The sequence below is a fragment of the Anser brachyrhynchus genome (assembly GCF_964034855.1).
Source record: "Anser brachyrhynchus genome assembly, chromosome: 27".
In the NCBI taxonomy this organism is placed as follows: domain Eukaryota; kingdom Metazoa; phylum Chordata; class Aves; order Anseriformes; family Anatidae; genus Anser; species Anser brachyrhynchus.
In genome coordinates this window covers 2,772,300-2,792,392 of record NC_137720.1, presented here as the reverse complement: position 1 = coordinate 2,792,392, position 20,093 = coordinate 2,772,300, and the positions used below count along the sequence as shown (strand labels likewise).

Here is a 20,093-nt window from a genome sequence, read left to right as displayed (position 1 = left end):
AGGCTTGTTACAGGATGTTCTGTAACAGCGGCTCCCCCCCGCCCGCCCTCCGCTGCTGCGGAAACAAAACTACCAGAAACTGGAGGGACGGGGAAAAATGAGGGAGAAGGGAGGAGTGGAAGTGCTGCAGCGGTCCCAGGCTGGACCCTGCCCCGGGGGGGCTGCCCCAGAGCCCCCTGCTCCAGGCTGCTGGGCTGGGGGCATGGTGCTGGGGGGCCCGGTGCTGCTGCTCGGGGCTGGGGAGCTGAGCCCCTGCGGTGCCCCTGCCGTGGGCACCCACCCTGCCAGCCCCAGCAGGGAGGGACAGGCAGCAGCCACAGCAGAGCTTCTGCTCGCAAAGTGAAGGCTCGAGGTGTCCAGAAATGAGAACACTCCAAGATGGAATAAGGACGTTGGGAACTTTGGGCCTCAGCCTTCTCCGAAGCAGAAGTTTCCCAGCCTGATGACATCCAGGGCTTTTCTTTCCCTGACCTGCTTCTCTGTTCTTCTCCTGAAGGTGATGCAGAATAACTTCGAGTCCAGAAAAAACATTTCTGAGCAAAAGATAAAGATCCTTTCAGCGCATCTTCCAGCAAGCTTTAAAGCTCCTTCCCAGAGGGGCATTCGCAGCTCAGCCCAGCAGGCGCTCCCGAGCCTTCAGGACCCTCCGTCAGCTCTGAAAGCCCTCGACATCCTCGGGGCACTGCACTCGTACGGCCTTCATACGCTGCTGACTGCCCGAGCCCACCCTGCAGGGCTGGAAGGGTCCCAGGTGGTCGTTGCAGAGGGGCTCGCTCCGTGTGGCCACGGGGGGTGACAGTCCCCGGAGGCGGCCACGGGAGGCTCCAGGTTCAGCTCTGGCTTGCAAACCCCTCGGTGCTGCCCCAAGGTCAGCCCGCAGCGAGCCAGCCAAGGTTTGCTCTTGCTGATAGCTCGTGCTGGTCCAGATAAGAAACTATTTTAAAGCAGCTCTAGCCATAAAATAAGAGAAATGAGGAAATCAACAAGAAGTTGAGTCAAACGACTACATAAAAGCAAATTCTCATCCCCTACCAGCTATTTTAATCTCCCGTTAGCTTTCCGGTGGGAGGATTCAATTTACATTTAAATAAAAACCTCAAGCACGGGGCCCATCTAACATGAAGATGTTCATTACAAAGGCATTTACCTCTTAAGAAATTTTAAAAGACCTCATTGAAGTGGATTTTAACAGGGGGGCTATTAGCAGACTGGAATTATTGGACAGTTAGTATTTGTAACTTGTTATTATTATTTACCAGGCTGTTTACAGATCAGTCCAGGCAGCTCTGAGTGAAGGTCTCCAGTGAGTTTCCAAGCTCCCTGCTTACAGCCAGAGGTAAGAGCCAGCACAAAAGGTCTTCTCGAGCCACCAAAAACCTGGCTGCAGAACATTTCACAGTTGTAAGGAGGCATAAGGAAGGAAAGGAGAGGCCCCGGGTTGCTGGCTGAACCAAGTAAATGCAAAGGGCAAATGGAAACCAAAGCCTGTGTTTTGGTTAAAATCACTCAGAGTTTTGTTAGGGGAAGGAAAAAAAAAAAAACCCTTCTCATCCAGCCGGCGTGCTCTCAGCAGCAAAGATGAGCAGGGCCTTTTTGTCCATGTGGCGCTGAGAAAATGAGGTCCCGACCCAGGGCTGGCAGTCCAAGCCCCCTGTCACCAGCCAGCTTTTGTTTATTTTTTTTTCTCCTTCCCCAGCTACAATTCAGTTAATACACGCATTTCCACAAAGCGAATGTTTTTATTTTGAAATGCACAGTGCAAGCTGGCAAGACGCTGACTTATAAAGGCTTAGCTGTAGTCACAAGTAGTGCAAGTCTCAAACTTGCCACCAGGAGAAAGCCTTCCCATGTGGAACAGGCATTTTCACAAGGATACGAAAATAACTAGGCAGTAATTCCAGCCAAGAGCAGCACCCAGGGGCTGGGCTCAGCACCCCTCGGGGAGCAGTGGGCAGCTGGTCCCAGGGCACAGCTGAGCAGGGACAAGCTGCGAGACCCAGCGAGGGCTGCAGCTGCCCCTCGCAGCCACACCGCGCACCACTCGCCCTCTTCAAGCTGAGGGCAGACCAGGCTTTACAAACCCCACTGAAACATAACATCGGCCTGGTTTCTCAAACCATTTGGCAGCTCCTGCTTTGGGGGCTGGAGTCCAAAGAGAGCCTTGGCTCAGGACACGGGGATTTGTCCCGAGTGGGATTTTTATTTGTTGGTGTTCTGTTTTACATGGCTGTTTGATCTCGAGCTCTTTATCTCCTTTTCCTTTTCCTCACTGCTTCCCATGTCCCATTCCCCCTGTTGCTCAGTGTCACGGGGGGCTGCGCCATCCTCCCGCAGGGCATCCCACAGGTGAGGCTCTCGGGTGTTCGCAGCGAGGTGAGCGACTGCAGGGGGACAGGGAGGGTTCAGCCAGGCAGCCCTGACCCTCCTCGGCCTCCCAGTCCTACGTATGTAACGCTAACAACTTATTAATCCAAATACCCTTTCATCTTCATAATAATCTAATTCCTCAAGTTAAAACCAAAACAAAGTAAACCCCACAGACCCCTCGGTGACCTTTCACTTGCCACAGCCGGGTCTGAGATCGATCCAAGCAGGCTTACCTCCCCGCGGCCAGCGCTCCGCACTGCAGCAGCACCTGCAAAAGGCAAGAGGAAGGAGATGAGAGATGAAAGCAGGGGAAGAAGGTGGGTTTAAACTGGATAAAATCACTGAGGCAGCAGCAGCAGCATGGCCACGAAGCCCCAGACGCTCAGTCCCCGACTGCTGCCTTGCCTGGTGGATGAGCCAGACCCGACAGGCTGGAAAATAACGGTGTGTGTCTGCAGGACGGAGCCCGCGTGCCGCGCCATGCCACCCCAGCCTCCCCACAAAGGCAGGCACTGGCTTTGCCCAGCAGATGCTTTCTGAACGGTGAAAATTGCACAGCTTTGTGCCCCTCGGGATACCTCGAGGAACCCGTAGGAAGGAGGCGGCCCAGGGAAACTCCAGATTCGTGCTGCAGAAAGGGAAAGGTAACTTCTCCGGGCTGCTTGGGAAATGATAAAGGTGGTGTCAGCGGTAAAGGAAGAGAAATAGTCCTGGAAACGTGTAGCAGTTTCCTGCAATTCAACATCTGTTTCCATGGGAACAGCAGGAGAGTTGCTGGAATTCCTGTAAGTTACACAAATGAGCCAAACTGCAACGTTTTATTTTCCTTTTTCTTACCTGCATCGCTTTGGGTTGAGCCAGCTCAGGCCAACGAGCGCTCCTGCCAGGACCGCTTCCCATCAGGTCTGGGAAAGGTGTGTTCAGCTGCAGCAAGCAGGCCAGGAGACGAAAAAAAAAAAACAGGAAAAATACAGCCAAAAAACACCCCACAAAATGAGAAAAGCCTTCTTTCAGAAGAGATCAGAACTATGGAGATGAAGGGGAAAAAACCAGGCAACAGGGCCAGGACTCGCCCATGCGCATCTGGGTGCCAGCGGTGGCTGCAGCTCCCGGAGCAAACGGTGGGGGGCAATGCAGGGGGACTGTCATTTCTTCCAGAGATTTGGCAACCTGACAGTTAATTAACTAGTTAATTAATTAATTCTCCCTCCTGCAGGGCCCTGGGCTGGTTACAGTGCAGATAGTCACCTTAATGCACGGAGACAGGAGCCGAGAGCTTCGGGATCTCTCAATCAGAATATTTAACCCGCGGGGAGAAGTCCACCAGCTGTGTCTGCCCGTTTGACAAACGCAGAGAGACATCATTTCAGCAGAGACAGGCACTTTGAAAAGACAGTTGCTGGGAAAAAAACCCTACACCCAGTAACATTCAAGATTAGCTACAGTTAGCAGGATTGCAGCAGCAGCACGGAAGGGCTTTGAGCTGTTTAACCAGTGAGGCTGTGTGCATCTGGGCTTGCATGTGGTTTATGAAAAAAAATGCGAGTTTGTGTTTATTTACAACTGGGAAAAAATAACTGTTTGTTCCTAGGAAGAGGGTTTATGCGAGACATAGCAGGGAATAGCTGTTCTCCATGAATGGTTACCAGAAGACTGAAATAAAGCAATGGTTTGCTGGTATCACAAGCTGCATCTCTTCTGTATTCACTAAGGGATCGTCTGTTAGAGTGGGAGATCACACCCGCCTTCCTGAGCAGCCCAGCAAGAGTCAATGTATTCGAGTGCAGGGCACGGAAATGTGCCTTGGGTCTTTTGCAAAACACATCTAGCTCGGAGAAAGAGCTGAATGCCTAAGCAAGAAAAGGGACTTTGGACTGCAGGGTTTTGTTCTCTAGTCTTCAAAAGAAGGAGGGGTTAATCATTCATGGACCAGGCAACGATAAGAGACAAGAGCAGAATGTGTAAAGAAAGGATTTGTAAAGGGTGTGTGGGTAAAAAATGTAAAATTCTGATTTGTTTCAACAGAAATACTATTTTAATATATTTCGGTGAATTAACTCCTACTCTGACCTCAATGTTTTCACTTAAATTGAAGATATTATTTTTCTTTTATTTGGGTGGTTCTGGTGGGGTCTAAATGTGTAAGTAATTTGTGCTTTAAAAAGAAAAAGAGCAGTTTCAGAATGAAATGCTTTCAGAAGACAAGGTGCTTTGTTCCAAAGGTTGCTACAGTGAAACACTTCCACTTCTCAGAACCTGTCTTCCTCCTTCTGTTTTGCTGATCCCCAGTGCTAAATTTATGTGCAAATTCATTAATCTCTATTATTATTAATCTCTATGTATTTTTGCCCACTTCTCACTAGGTTTAGAAGTTCTTTTCTTGGCTCCGACACCTGATGCTTTTGTGACAAGCCACCGAAACCCTGCATGCATCCACCTGCAGGAATCTGTTCCCAGCTTGGCCGGACCACGACTGCTTGGCAAACACCTCTGACAGGCACCTCCCTTGTGTGCTCCTTACAAGTTGGCTTTAAAATTGGTTCTCTACCTGCAAGATCTTGGATACATTTGCACGTAGCTAAAGCCCAGTAAAGCCAAGGGCAGCGGTGAGTGGACTCCGAGCTGCTCACGTGGCTGCGGCAGCAGAGAAAAGCCGTCCCCAGGCACAACAAGGCAAACACCAAAGGAAGAAGATTCTCACCCATCAGACCCGTTCCTGTCTTCGTAGCTTTCCATCTCCAGACATCTTCCAGCCCCAGCTGCTGCCCATCCTGGGGGTGTCTCTGAGAACACAGCGCGGTGTTACAGGAAACTTGATTATGATTGACCTCCCCGCTACAGCAGCACTCCAGCTACTCCCCGTTTAGCAACCATTTGGCTGTCATTACTCTCCCAGAGCTGTTTCTGCCAGGCACAGATCCTTGCTGACAGGTCTGGAGTGGAGGAGGCAGCAGCACACGGACTTGGAGACGCGGGGAGACGGCTCCGGAGCGCGGCCGGCCTGCAGCGGGCTCCGAGTGGCAGGGGAGGTGCCCGGGATGCGGGGCCAGCTGCTGGGCTGGGGGACGTGGGTGGCACTGGGACATCACTTCATCAGTGATCCCACCCAAGCTTTCACAGGAACTTCGCAAAGCAGGGTGAAGGGGCTGGGGGCAAAGACGAGAGCTCAGACAAGGAAAGAAAGGCCTGCGGACCAGCGATGAGAACACTGGCTCTGCTGCCGTCTGAGGGAGGTGCCAGGCCCGTTCTCCTTTAGATGTAAGGATGCCACGTGTGGAGGGCACAAATCCCCATGGGTGATGTGCTCCTTAAATCACACCTTAACAGAGTTTCCTTTTCTGAGGAAGAAGGGGAATGCACTTGGATTCTGCCTCCTGGGTAGGGAGAGAAGGCCAGCCCATAACGTGCGGCCTAAATGCCTCCTTCAGGGCAAGATCCTCCAGCTCACTTTCAAGGATCATCGTTTTCTTTCCTCAGCAGACTATCCCACAAGCAGATTTCTTGTAAATACCAACAGCTGGAACCGAGTTAAGACAGTCACCACCCCAGTCCCCCTGGGACACAGCGTCTGCCCCACTTTGAGATCTACTGCTGGAAGTTACCACCACGCAGCCCATTAGTGCGCCTTGCACTCATTACAAGGATTCACAACCCCATCTAACAGAGTTAAAACAAAAGCCTTCAGAAAAAAAATTACAGGGAAAAAAAAATCACACAGTGACCTAGGGCTAGCGTTAGCAGCTCCGCTGCAGTTCTCAATAACCCCTTCAGTACCCAGCACGCACGAGTAGAGCAGCACTGCATCCTTACCTTGCATCTCAGCTCCTGCTGTTAAACAGGGAAGTTTTAAAGATAGCCCCCTCCCAAATGAATACTCCCTTTAACTATAATTTTAGTGGCTGAGACCACACCAACCTGGGAGCAGGGACTGGGAGGTGTGATGGAATGGGCACAACTTGCCTTCGGTGGGTCAGACAACACCTACACGATGCTTGTTTGTTTTGGTGATGTGCTCAATAAAATGAACAAGCACAATGTGTGCTAAACTTGCTCCCCAGGGAAGGAGGATTGGTTCCTACTCTGTTCTGGCAAGATTGCTACGCTGCCTCACTAATTTCCACTGAGCTAGAGGAGACTTGGCACAAACTGAACTTCTCTGGGGGTGGAGGAAGCTGTCTGTGTCTCCCCATTTTGAGTTAAAGGAATGCATTTTTAATTCAAATCCAATACTAACGAGACCTGCAGCCGAGTACAGATTTTTCTTGCAGAAGGCTGGTCAGTAACAGGGTCAATACCACCACCTGAGGCTGGGAGGAAGCTGGGGCTAGCTGTCATTTCCAACAAGCCCAGCAAGCCTACCTCCTGTGCAACAGAGAGGCAGATTGAGGGTTTCTTTTCCAAGCACAGCTTAAGCTGCAGCACCTCATGTGCCCAGGAACTTGCTCTAATCCTCCCTCCCACTACACTTTATTATTATTTTTTTTAAAGTGAGGAATATTTGTATAACAAAGCAAAGACAATAAAACAGTGCTGGGCACTAACTTGTTTATTTCATATAAAGATCAGAACAGCACATGCTCCTCAGCATGAGGATACACCCCTTGTATGTCGAACAGCAGGAGGGTAATGTTTTTGTCATCCATTGCCAAGAAGGATTTAGAAAATCCTCGTCCTTGAAGCCAACACTTTGATATCCTTAATTGAAAGGACAGACTAAGACAATCCAGTAAATACTGAATAGAAAGAAAAGTGGGAAAATACACATAGGGCACCCCAGCTAGGACAGCTAACACTGTGAGAGGAGGAATTCCACCTCCTTCCATATCAGCATGTAAGATGTCCAAATGAGAGCAACCAGTAACTTGTTTCCTGAAAAGAACAAGGTTCTGAAGTTAATGCCAGTTATTTTTCAACACCAGTTGTCTACTGTGTGCTCTCCTTGCTGTCTCACAATCCCCTCAATTCTAGTACATAAAAAGGTGTGGAGTTCTACCTGTGATCTACACGGATTATTTCGGTATGAGGAGAATGACCTGGTAGTTTAACAACTTTTCTGCTGTGCCAGCCATAAACAGATCCGTTTGCAAAGCTACCCTTTACCAACACGAAGACAAGTATTTTCAGAAGCAAAGGAACACTTCCCAGGACTCACAGGGAACTGGAAGGTGGTGGTGCAGGCAAGAACTGGGGCATTCCAAACCTACAAGCAGCCTCCACTGACCTTTTTTTTTTTTTTTTTTCCCAGTGGCAATGTATTCTGCAGTTCAGTGCAGATTTGAGAATTAGACAGCAGTCCCACCTGCTGCGGAACACGTTAAACTTCATAGCAGAATGGGCTGTTAAATCCAGGAGAAATGGCATGGCCACGTCTCTGCCATCCTACATAACCACATCAAAGCAACCATGCATCAGTTGGATCATCCCAGACAAGGTTTTGCAGAGGAAATGTGAGATGGCTAGACAGTGGGGGCATATAAGCAGCGCAGAGCAAAGCCTTAAGCATGAAGCAGAACCGACATGGTCCATCAGTTACTTAACAGGGAAGTGATTCTACTTGATGGCTAGCATTTACATAGCAATTTGAAACAGCTAAATTATTTTCCTATGAAAGCAACATCATGCAAATATACTACACATTCCAGCTTTCATCGCATTTGCTAAACTGGAAAATGAGATTCATAAAGCAGGAAACCTCTGAGAATACAGAGCTAACATCACACCTTAGTGGAAACTCAGCAACCTTAATCCTACTTTGACTGTTATAGGAGTCAAACTCCTCATTTATTACCATTTATCCTACTTAGAAGAGAGGTAACCTCTTACCTCACATTAAAGCCATTGTGAAGATATGGAGTAAAGATTATAAAGTGCACACATAGTAAAGAGGAAGGTCTTAAAAGTTGAGGAAATCATTCAGTATCTTGTACCATTAACTTACTGTGTTACAACTTACACTGGAAGGATTTTCCTCTTAAACCAAACAGTGTCAGACGTAAGGATATTAAGTTTTATTTCTTGGCAAAGCACACATAGACAAGAGAAAATGAGCAGTTTTTAGAATCAAATGCCTTCAGCAATTTTAGGATGCTTCAGTGTATTCCTTCAGATTATGTGCCAGACCAAAAATCCTGCATTTCTCCTGTGAAATTAAAAAATACTGAAAGGACTCATTTTGATCTTAACCCTGGAGTCATTTAAATCCAAGTGTCATGATTTATGAGAACATCACACAAAGTTAGATCTTCTTCAGATGGAAAGTAGCAGGCTATGTACAGCAGAGCCTCACTTCTACCACTCCCCCTTTTTAGTAGCATCTCTAGACTTGAAGGGGAAAGGATATTCTTCCAGAAGTTGTTAAGACATAGTAACTCCTCCCTTGAGCCTTCATAGCTTGTATTATGCTAGAGCCATCACCTGTCTTGCCAGACAGGAAGCACTTTGTTCCCTCAATTTATATCTGGTGTTTCTCAAATGTAATACAACCAGAGCTTAGAGGAGCTTTACTTTCTCAGAGACAAAATAATCCCTGCTGGAGGCAGCTTAGGAAAAAAACAAGCCGTACAGAACTCCAAACCCTTCTGAGTGAAGATCTCTTGACTGGGGCACAAAACATGCATCCAAGTGTCAGCTTGGCTTCAGCAGAAGAGAAACAGTACAGCAAGTCACAATTCCAGGAGCTAGAACCACTGCATAGTGAATACTACGTACAGACAAGTCACAGACTTTTTACCCTCCAACCAGGCTTTTAATTCACTACCTGAAGACCTTGTTCACACGTAGCAGGGAAAGGAAAGAGCATTCTTCAGTTCTGTAGTCACTGCTAAGCACTGCATAGTGTCGCAGTGCTCTTTTTTTCTTTCCAGAATGAAGATCACGAGCAGACTGTTAGTATTACCATCATAGTCAGATGCACGAAGATCAGAAACACAGAGAGGGCAAGTACCACAAACTTGACAGTTTCAGATACTGAACACTGAGCGGTTGCTTGCTGTGCTCTTTCTGCTCTGTTCTTCCCCTTTTCCTGTACTGCTACTTCTCTGTCCTCCACCTTTTCTGGTACCAACATCACTTCTTCCACATCAACTGTTTTCATTTTCTTCTGAGGTGGTGACTGCCTACTCTTCTTCTTTGGCCTTTTTCTGCTGGTTCTATAAGAACAGACAAGCAAACAAATGTTGTTTCAGGTAACCTGAACTCTCATCACTGACTCTACAGAACCAACATCTGTTATCTTTCAGACATATCACAGACTATAATACAGACTTACAATTAGGTGAGGAAATGAATCTTGTAATTAGGGCGGAATGGAAAAAAACAAAAACACAAACGACAAAGCAAAACCTCTAGATATAAAACAACCTTTTGAAATTAACCCAAGTACCACCTTTTTGTAACTGGAACAGAGAGATAATGCAGTGCTGCTTAACTCCCACACTGGACACCTCATTTCCCTATAGAGATGCATCCGGGATATGGCACACAAGTAATTGACAAGAATGATATTCTTGAATATGCTTGCTGTTTGTTGCTCTAGAAATAGCAAAATCCATTTTTTCTGAGCATCAAGAAGAGTTATTACAACTCAACACAATTGCACAAGTATCATTTTGACTCAGCTTCAGAAGTTTCTGAGTGTCCTGGCACATCCAGTAGTGCAGCAGACTCTTTGCTGTTTGCAGTCATAACAGTGGGATTACAGGAATCCCAGGCAAAACTTAAATGCTGCACTTAAGGCACTCTAACTTCAGGAAGTCTTGTTTATCTATCTCCAAAAATTTCTCAAGGCTTTTTCTAAGTAAGAATTTCCACAAACTCTGTGCTTTCCAAGACTTTTACCTGCAGGTTAACATAAGGAAACTTCTCCAAAATGTTAAAATAAGCCAAAATAAAGATGGAAAAGAGATTAAACGTATATTACCTGATTCCACTGGGAGACAGAGAAACAGAAAAGTATGTTTCATCTTGGTCATCTTCATCAGCTCCATCACTGGATGTTCCACTCGTCTAATTAAAAAAAGTTTATGCTTAGAGATTTAGCAGACTTAACACACAAGATTATTTCTACCAAGCTAAGGTACCAAACAAGCTGCAGATTGCTAGGAATGAGGCCACTTTCATTTCAAGGGGGAGGATGCTTCATCTTCTGAGGTCCTGGAGTTATCAGAACACGACTAATGAGAAAGCGAATGCATGTCAATGATCGCAGGAGTCTAATAGAGATGGTGCCCAGACATAAGAAACACCATGTTACTTCTTGATGAGAAGCAATTCAGTCAGTGGAAGCTGCCTTGAAATAATCTCATTTAAAGTGGATTCCTTTTTTGCAGATAGCAAAAACACACCTTTGGGAAGTACTTAAAATCACCAAGAGATTAGGTTAAAATAAAGGTTGGTTGCCTGCGGTCTACTCTGTCTAATGTGGATGCCCCTGGAATATTAATTGGCATCCAGTATGTCATCGTACTGTTGTCCACCTTCTTTTCATCCTGCTGCAAGAAGAAACACTACTTTAAACAGATTTATTGCACGAGTCAGTGAGTAATGCACAATAAACAGTCCTTTGCCTCCAGACACGTCACCTAATCACAGCGGCTGAAACTCATCTGTAGGCCATGAAAACAGCGCTGCACTCAACGTTCCTGCTACGCTGATGCTCAGAGGCCTCCCTCGGGACTGGAGCCCCATTGTGCTGGGTGCCACCGAGAGACAGAAGTCTTGTGACAAAGATTGATGGCTTTGTCCTTCAGGGATCCAGCCATTCTCTTTAACATTATGCAGCGGGGCCCATTTCTAGGGCTGAAGTCGAAACAAATACTACACTTTTCAATAAATTACTTGCATTTAACATCACACATGTAGGTGCTGCTACAAGTCTCCTGTTTCGAGATGATCCATGGCTGAATTCTAGATGCTAAGCAGAATTCATTCTACAACTACATCAAAAAGTTTTAAGTATTCTCTTCAAAAGGGAGTGCCATCTTCTTTAAGATAGCCATCTTCTGGGCTACATACTGTGCTGAGAAGGAAGTGAGATGCCTGGAGGGGAACATCTGGTTACCTCTCCAGCACTCCTCAGGAATGCAAGTTCACTTGTTCAGAGCTGACTCACGATCCTTACACTGCTGTGAAGTGCATGTAGATGAATTCAGATAAGATGTAAGACTTCTAAGAAGTTAAGAGACTAAGGGAAGCACTTCTGTAATGCTGCACTAGTAAATGAAAGGAGATTCAATGATTGCTATCATTTGGAACAGGGCACTAGCCTGAGGATTGCACCTCGGAAGCGTTTTGTGATGGAGGAAATGCAGCAAGGTAGCTATTGAAGTCAACAACGCCATAATGCCCCCTTCCTGCTAAACAGCCGTGGGACTGCCATGGGGACTGCTACCAGCTGATCTATTCTGTCCCTGCATCCAACGTATCAAGCTTATCCTCTGGCAATATTTGTTCTAGCTGTTAATATTTCAAGACAGACTCACTAACGAAAGCTGTGGGTGTGTAATTATAGCCTCTCATGGTGAGTTACCACCAAGTCCTGAATGCCATACAACACAGACCATGCTCGTGTTATTCCTACTGATTTAATGAAGCTCCTTACATTTTTTCCACCTGTGACAAATCTACACACACAGTTACAACGCAAAGTTGATTTAAACATATGTAAGAGCCTGAAATAATTTGCATTCCATGAGTAAAGGAGTCCTTAGGATAGCTTCTACTTTATCACTAATTGGTCATCTGATATATACTCTCTTCTTAATTAGCAATCCTTTATCCAATTGTTCTGTATTTAAAATTTAATATGAGAGAGCACATGCATGTGAGATGACCCATCACAAAGTGGCACCAATTTAACTGTTAACTACTAGTTTTACAGTTATTGTAAATACATTTAGTTTACATTGAAAGCTACTAGATTATCCAAATAGAGTACAAGTAAGCTCAGCGTCATGTTCTGTTGCCAGAAACAGACCTGGCATCCTTCGGTAATCATTACTAGAAAGTCAGAATTAGGAGACAGCAAACAGTGATGGTAATCCGATTTTGTTCCCTTCTAAGATTTGGGGATTGATGTATGCAAAGACAATTACTTTCCTCTGCCATTGTCTTAGCAAGACTAATCAACATCAAGTGACAGAAGCTCTGTATGACATCCAGACATTTCCAGGTGTGAAGATTATAAAGCAAAATAGAAAGCAGCAAGATGGACTGAGGAAACACCAATGACTTTCACTATGGTATGGAAAATCAATGTATTTTCCAACAGCATAACAAGAAAGTAGTACTTCAGTGAAGATGCAACACAAGAACTGAAAGTTTACTAAGTACTCACTCCTCTTACAGAGGTTTCCCTGTAGAAAACTATTCCCACCATCACTTCCCTTCTAACTCAGGGACTAGTAGAAGAGGGAAAACAGCATAGGGGTAAGCCAGCAGCTAGCATACAGATTCTGCAGGTTCTAGAGGTCACCTTGAGCAAACCACTTGCAGCTCCACGCTCAAAAGCTACCTAGGCACTCATAGCAGGTCTCCATTCATAAAACATGGAGAAACGCACATCCCATTGTCACAGAGGGGTTCTGGAGATTACTGCACTGAAAAGCCAAGCATCCACTTTTATGTGAGAAGTGACAATGCAAGAAGCAGCTATAGATCTTTAGTTTTACTGGTACTGATCTTTATTACTATGGAATCTCTTAAAACAAGTTGTTATTTAACATATGAAACGTAACGACTGCATCAGAGGCCAGTTTAGATTTTGAGTACGCTGCTACATCTCCATTTACTGTTACTTCAGTATTGCAGAAGAGGAACGTGGCATATTCCTAAACGCCTCAGCTAGTTAACTGATAACACGAAACAAAGCTCAAGAAAGTAGAAGGCAGGCCATGGAAGGATGCTATAATTAACTGATTGGAGGTAATTGCTGCATTTGTCATGAGCTAATACAAAGAACTTCAGTTTATATCAACTTGCAATTTCCTTCATTTAGCTGTAGATACATAAAATATTCACGCATTAGCAGACTACTTACTTCGCTAGTGCCAGATACACAGCCTGCTGTCACTTTGAAGTCCTTTGTTTCAAAGGTTACTCCAGTACTTCTGTCTGAACAAGGAGAAAGAAATAAAGAGGGCCTTAAAACGCAAGCAAATTAGCCTGAAATATCTAAAGCAGGTTGCATAATTTGATACTTTAAAAAGCCACAGTTCAGGCCATCTTTACAAATTGCATTGCTTAATTATCCTCTTGTGCATTCACTGGAGTATTCTTTGATTACAGATGTGGTTTGTGTGCATGTTAAAGTGGTGTGCCATCAACCAAGCAGAATTCAGGCAGGCACCTATATAACATGGTTGCAGAAACAGAGCCAGCAGAAAGAAGCAGAGCTGAGCAGTAAAACAATCGAGCCTCTAAGCTAGAGTAAAGCAGTGGTTAAGAGCCCATTCATCTGTTGGGGATCACATACCAAAAGCAAGTGAACAATCACTTATCCAGCCCTAGAGCCCAACACAGTAGAACCAGTACATAATCTTTTCCTTTAAATCATTTTCAATCACTATACAAAGAGGCTGTGTTTGAACCAGCTCTGCTTTTGTTATGACAGCTGCTATACTGTCAGATTAGTCCAATGCACAGCTGTTGGCTTAGTGTTTTTTTCAAAACATGTCTAAACCACTCAGGATTTTGGAACTTTTTTTTTTTTTTTTTTTTAACTGCAACAGAAATCATCCCACCAAGCTAATTGCTTAAACAAAGCTGGATATTCATTAGTCTGTAACATAAATGGGAAGTTCGGTTTCATCTTTGAAGAAAACTTCAAAGAACATTACAATAAAGAAAAGGTAGGGACAAAACAGCTTTTAGTACTAAGGAACTCCCCAAAAGGCTTTTTGAGATTATAATGTGGAATGTTCTACTTCAGTAAAAAGAGAATTATGTCTTCTAAGATTACTTCAAACACCTTGATATTCACATAGGAGTTTCCAAGCAGATCAGAAAGACAAATTCCACTGGTTAGTCAGGCAGTGGTTACCAGGATTATTCGTAATTATCTCTAGTATGTAGCTTGATCTGAAGCAGACACATGTACCCAAGTATCAAAGCAGCGCTCATATTTGCTGCAATACACATTGCTAAGAGTTAGTGGTATGAAAGGTGCAGTTTCAAGCATTTCTGGAAGGTATAGACTAAATACTGTAGAGGGAGCTGCTTCGTAATTTCAGTAGAGAGTGGTTATATGAGTGAAAAAACACTGTTCTCTTCAGATCTTGAAAATTAGTATTAACACTTTGTATTAAACCAACCATATTAATAAGGGTATTCTTTATTTTTCCCCCAGAGAAATACACTCCTTACTTTCAGTAAACTGGTTGCCCTCTGTCAAGTCGGAAAATAAATTTATTTCAGTTGATAGTCTGCATCTTTAGGTCCCTAAACACCTCTTGCAGTCAGACCTGGAAGAGTTTTAAGATACATCCCTCAAGAGTACTCAACGCTAAGGAAGACATGCTTTTGCAAAGCCTTGTAGCTTCTGATAACTTTAATTTTTGCCTTCCAAAAGTAATAGTATTGTACGTCATCCTTTTTGATCCCCATTTTCTGAACTCTGATCAAAGTGTTTACTTTCATCTGTCTTACCACAGCAGGTTAAGAGGACTTCCATTTATCAACTGCAGAAGCTTATTCTCAAAATGTCCTTGTGGAAGCTAAAATACATCATTTAGAACACAAACAACATTTACTGTGCCAGTAAACTTGTTTTTGCTGAATTTTGACTGCTGGATGCTGTCTCATTTACAGGGATAGCTAAAAACCCCACTATTACCTTTACAGGAATTGATTTTGTTTTGAAAGTCACTTCAGTCTTCCTATAGGAAGGCAATATCCTCTTTCTCACTCAGTACCTCCCAAGGCACCCCAAATTCATACGCTTTAGGTCACATTCTCTACAAACCGAACCATAATTCATTTAATGCGTACACAACATTGGTCCTGTTGCGACTCTAGTTGGCTGTCACTCACTTTGCATGTCAACTTTCTCTGGGCTGTGCTCATCTGCGCTTTCTTCCGGCCGTTGTATCAGCGTGTCAGTTGTAGTCTGGGCCATCTCTTCCAAATGCACAGCTTTTGGGAAAAAAAAAAAAAAAGAAAAAAAAACATTTAGCGGAGATGCTTACCATAGTTTGAAAGACATCTGTCAGCATTTATCCTCTTGCCTCACAGATCACATACACTTAAATACAGACGTGTTTAAGAAAACTTTGGGATTCCTGCCACTGTTGAAATGGTTTCTAACTGCCTCACAGTTCCATCCAAAGATTTCAACACCTTCTGCAGCATTTTCATAAAGTTAGCAGCAAATTATAAGTAACGAGTTGCATTTAACTGATAACTATGTGTAATTAACAATTATATTTAAACTGAATAAAATACTGTATACACCCATTGAGAGTTTTCCAGAGCAGAAACAAAGGACATCCACTTGCCCTACCATTTTTTACTGGAATGCATCATGCAGAGATGGAGCAGTGGCAAATTACCTAGCCACTTCTCTGCAAGTGGAGGAGTACAGAATATCCCTTCTAGCTCAGATTTTTCAGGGTATTTTAAGACCTCGGAAATGATCTGTTCCCCCTTGTTCATTCTCATTCTATATCCTTTATTTGTTCATCCAGAGTGCTTCTGCAGCAGGATTTTATTTTCTTTCCATACGACTCCCTGCAGCAGCCTTCATTTAGTTTATGCCCTCAGTGCTGAAGGTATTGCATTCAGCTAAGTCTAAAAGAAGCAATACAGATAGATTAAATACAGCCAAATAACACTACCAGAACTAAAAGGTAGATTGCTTATATTTATTTGACATATCGTAAAAAGGAAAAGGCATGTAAAATCCACAAATCAAAAATCAGCTTTGTTGGGGCTTTATGAATACAATAGGTTATTTTCAGCAGTGCTCCTGCAGCACATTTCCATATATATTACAGACTAAATGAATCACTTCTAGCACAGAAATATTGTGCACGATTGCATGCAACAGCTGCTCTTTCACGCATCGGTCTCCTGTGACCCGATTTTGATTATAAAATGTGCCATCCTGATTGGGGAGGGGAATAAAAAACTCCAGAGAGCAGACACTGCTCATTTTAAGGAGCAAGAATCTTGCCTAAAGCGATGCCTCATTTGCTTCCCCTTATGAGAGGAAAGACTCCAGATCTGCTCTTTATGCCTTTCCAGACTTTAATGGAACAATGCTCTTTCCTCACTCTACGCTAGTTAGCGAAGCAATTGGGACAAGATTAAATGAAACAGCTTCAATGGCATTCAGTCTTTTTTTCCATTTCTGCGCGGCAGCAAGAGACAGACAGGTACCTACCTCGGGGGATGCAAAATCCAAGTCACGGGCATATACAAACATCACTAGCAAATACTGGGATGAAAGGTGGTTTAGGAAGATGAGGTTTTTATGTAAACAGAGCCGTTTCAGCATCAGCACTCTCTTCATTAGAGCCTCTCCAAATATTGGCAATTTTCCCATTTAATTTCTCAACATCCCCTAACAAATGTCGGGAGGAAACCTCTGGAGCAACACAGGAACGGCTGGCAGGCAAGCCCCCATCACAGGGCAAAGCTGTTCACCCCCAGGCACCATTTCAGGGATCCCTATTTATTGGTTGACAAAATATGGGAGGACAGGAGATGGGCACGGGCCTCAGCAGATCACAGTGGGAACAGATCAAGTAGATCCCAGCAGATTGTAGTGCAGTTCGTCCAACAGGCTAACTAAAACCACACCATGAATCTTAACACCAAGCGATCTGGAAAATGCAACCACTTCTCAGTGCACTGCTTCTAAGGGAAAATGAAGGCCTCGCACACCACTTTAAAAGCTGTTTACTTAATTTAATTAAGAAACTGCAACTCACCTTTGAGTTGTCTACAATTACTTCTATTGTTTTTGTGTTTTCATAGTGCATGGCATATCGCTACAGCACAGTTGCACGTTACAAGATGATTGAAACCACTTAACCTCCACTTAAAACACGTCAGTGCAGGCCTAAAGTCTGTGCTTAGCTTCACATTCACTTTTTCTCTGGTGAGGTTAAAGAATAAAAATAACGTTAACAGAGTAAGTTCGATTTCTGCAAAGATTTTGTCCTACTAGTGGGATCCTTTCACACAACACTTATCCCCTAGCAGGCTGAACCACCTGCAGCAACTCCCTATAAAGAACAGCTGAAGTGCTCAGCAGCTTGCCCTGATGCGAGGGGAAGGTCGATGTTCTGACAGACTGCAGTCTCAGCTGTGCCGACAGCAATTCACAAATGGGGATGTTTACCCAAAAAATAGCGCGCCAGTATTTCGGAAGTAACCGCTTTACCTCTTCACATGGCCAGATGGAATCCCGATGGCTGGGGAGATGTTAAGGGGTGTCCCTTTGCTGAAAGCCCTCACCCTGCGGTACGGCATCCGTGGTCACTGTGACATCGGAACTTCCACGGCAACCAGTAGTGAAGTCACTGGGAAAGAAATTTCATTGAAAAAGGGAAAATCTTTGTACTGGAAGAACGAAAGTTGGAACTGTTGTAAGTATCACACGAGTGATGCAATTAAATGTATGTGAGAACACGGTGATCCACATCTTTTGTGGATTCAAAACAAAATTTGAAAGTTACAATCAACAATTTTTGGAGGAAGCCCAAGGTGATATATCAAGAAGTGACAAGTCTTTTTTTGTTTTGTTTTGTTTTTTGAAGGACAAAAAGATATATTGTACTGCGGACAAAGGCCCAAAATAGCACAATGAATCTGGCCCGAGCGTGTTCCAGAGGTCATGGTGGATCGCCAAGATCACCTGCGTGGCTGGGAAGGGCCCAGTACAGCAGAGATGCGGGACACCGCAAAAGAATGCCAATAACAATTAAGAGATTAAAGGGATTTATTTAAATGTCAAGGTGACGAGAAGCGAGAACATAAATTGGAAACAGGATGACTGGATAAATTCCTCCAGATAGGAAAGAGAGATTTTATAATGTAATGAAAAAAGCAAGAGACTTGAAGCCTCTAAGGAATAAGCCCAGCTCCCGAGGAACACACGACCGGGGAGATGTTTGCATTGTGACCCTCTCAGGCAGCATTAGCTGGCAGAAGGCTTCAGAAGAGAATTGTAGCAGTGCTATATACCCACTCCATTTAAAACATTAAAAGACAGGAAATGGAGTGTGGAAAGCCATTTTGAAGTGCTGATATTCCCTCAGTTATGCACCACCCAAGCTCACTGACAGAATCTCATACTGGAAGAGGTTTTAGTGAGGAAAACGTAGGAACTGATATCTTCTGCAGAACTCATTAGAGGTCCTTTTAGTGAAACAGGCCAGTATAGACTTCTAAAGAGGAAAAACATTTACTGAGCACCTGGCATTAAAATACACATGCAAATAAAAAGCCTTTTGGTTACAATTTCTTTTTTAAATACCGAGCAGATAACTTTCATTTTAACCACAAAGTGAAGTTTAAACATATCCTGCAGTCGTCTTATAAATGGTTTTAATATTGCATGTTTCAGAGACCACATTGCTGTGGATAATGCTTCCAAATATGTAGTGTTTTTTTACCCAGCCATTTTTCTTAATTAAAATTGTATCAGCGTAGGCAGTGCAGGGTAATCAAAATAAATAGAAGTTGAGTTTTCTGTCATTTTTCTGGTACTAATTTTCGAAATAAAGGTAATCCTTGTGGAAAGAGAAGCTCAAAAGCATTGTTCTTGTGTGTTATTATGAAGCAATGAATTTGCATAGAAAAGCCACTCAAGGCAAGAGGCAGTGAATGGAAAGAGATCCAGACCGAAGGACCTCAGGTGTACGCAGCCAGCATTTAACCCAGCTTAGAGCAGTTACAGTTAACAACCACTTAGCTGCTTTATGTATCCCAGAGATTAGTTTTTATTCTTTGCGGTTTTTTTTTCCTGCCGAAGGGAAAAATGAATTAATTTCAGGTAATTTTGTGTTTTTGTAGGACCGTGGACACCTGACGCAGGTGGACGAGCACCAGGCCCCGGGCCGCGGCCTGCCCCAGACCCTCAGTGGGGTGAACAGGAGAGCCCAGACCCACGGCCCTGTGTCTGCACCGGGCCCCTGGGCCCGACCCACGCCGTAACTCCGCATCCCGGTCCCCGCACGCCTCGGGCCGGCTCTGCCCCCACGGCCCCGGGTGTAAAATAGACCCCCGGAGGGGAAGCCGTGACCCCGACGTGATTCGAACACGCAGCCTTCTGATCTGGAGTCAGACGCGCTACCGTTGCGCCACGAGGTCTGCGATGCCGCAGCCCCGGCCTGCCTCCAAGAGCCTGCGCGCCTCCCCGCGCATGCGCGCCCCCACCGCCCTTCGAGCCGCCCGCCCGCCTCAGCCGGCCACGCCTGCCCGCGGGCCGTACCACCGGCGGGGGAGGCGCTGCGCGGAGCCGCCTGGCAGAGCCCACCTGACCCCCGCCCCTCCGCGAGAATCCCCCCCCTCCCCCCCCCGTGATCCGTCCCGCTCGCCGCGCCCTGAGATTTAAAGGGGCCGCGCCGCGTTGCATGCGATGAGCTGGGGCCGGGCGCGCGTCCTCAGTGGGCGCCGTGCCCGGGGGGCGGAGGCGTCGGTGCCGCTTCCCCCATCCCGCAGCGGGCCCGCCCCGGCCGTACCGCCACCGGGACACCCCGTGGAGCTCAGCCCCAGCACCGCTT

At 45.2% G+C, this 20,093-nt stretch overlaps 1 protein-coding gene across 5 annotated transcripts; it reads right to left on the bottom strand.

The window, feature by feature from the left end:
* Positions 1-6,871: 6,871 nt before the first annotated feature.
* On the bottom strand, positions 6,872-19,764 carry LOC308183450 (uncharacterized protein). Of its 5 annotated transcripts, none has more exons than XR_013942447.1 (6): positions 19,664-19,678; positions 17,750-18,755; positions 15,394-15,495; positions 13,403-13,476; positions 10,286-10,371; positions 6,872-9,515 (listed from the first exon to the last, which is right to left on the bottom strand). XR_013942447.1 is itself a non-coding variant. In XM_080569528.1 (5 exons), the coding sequence occupies exons 2-5, from the start codon at positions 15,476-15,478 to the stop codon at positions 9,239-9,241; spliced, it is 522 nt and encodes a 173-aa protein (XP_080425654.1). In that variant the 5' UTR covers positions 15,479-15,495; positions 17,750-19,745; the 3' UTR covers positions 6,873-9,238. The 5 variants fall into 5 exon arrangements, 3 of the variants coding, with proteins under 3 accessions (XP_080425654.1, XP_080425655.1, XP_080425656.1); XR_013942446.1 differs by having other exon boundaries at positions 6,873-9,515; positions 17,750-17,888; positions 19,664-19,764; XM_080569528.1 differs by having other exon boundaries at positions 6,873-9,515; positions 17,750-19,745.
* Between the last annotated feature and the right edge of the window lie 329 nt (positions 19,765-20,093).

Bases quoted from the DNA above. Each gene is read 5' to 3' on its own strand.
- LOC308183450 (XM_080569528.1), bottom strand. From the start codon at position 15,478: ATGGCCCAGACTACAACTGACACGCTGATACAACGGCCGGAAGAAAGC. The intron at 10,372-13,402 runs GTAAGTAGTCTG...TTTTTTAATTAG, and splicing joins GTGTATCTGGCACTAGCGAA to ACGAGTGGAACATCCAGTGA. The intron at 9,516-10,285 runs GTAATATACGTT...CTGTTCTTATAG, and splicing joins CTGTCTCCCAGTGGAATCAG to AACCAGCAGAAAAAGGCCAA.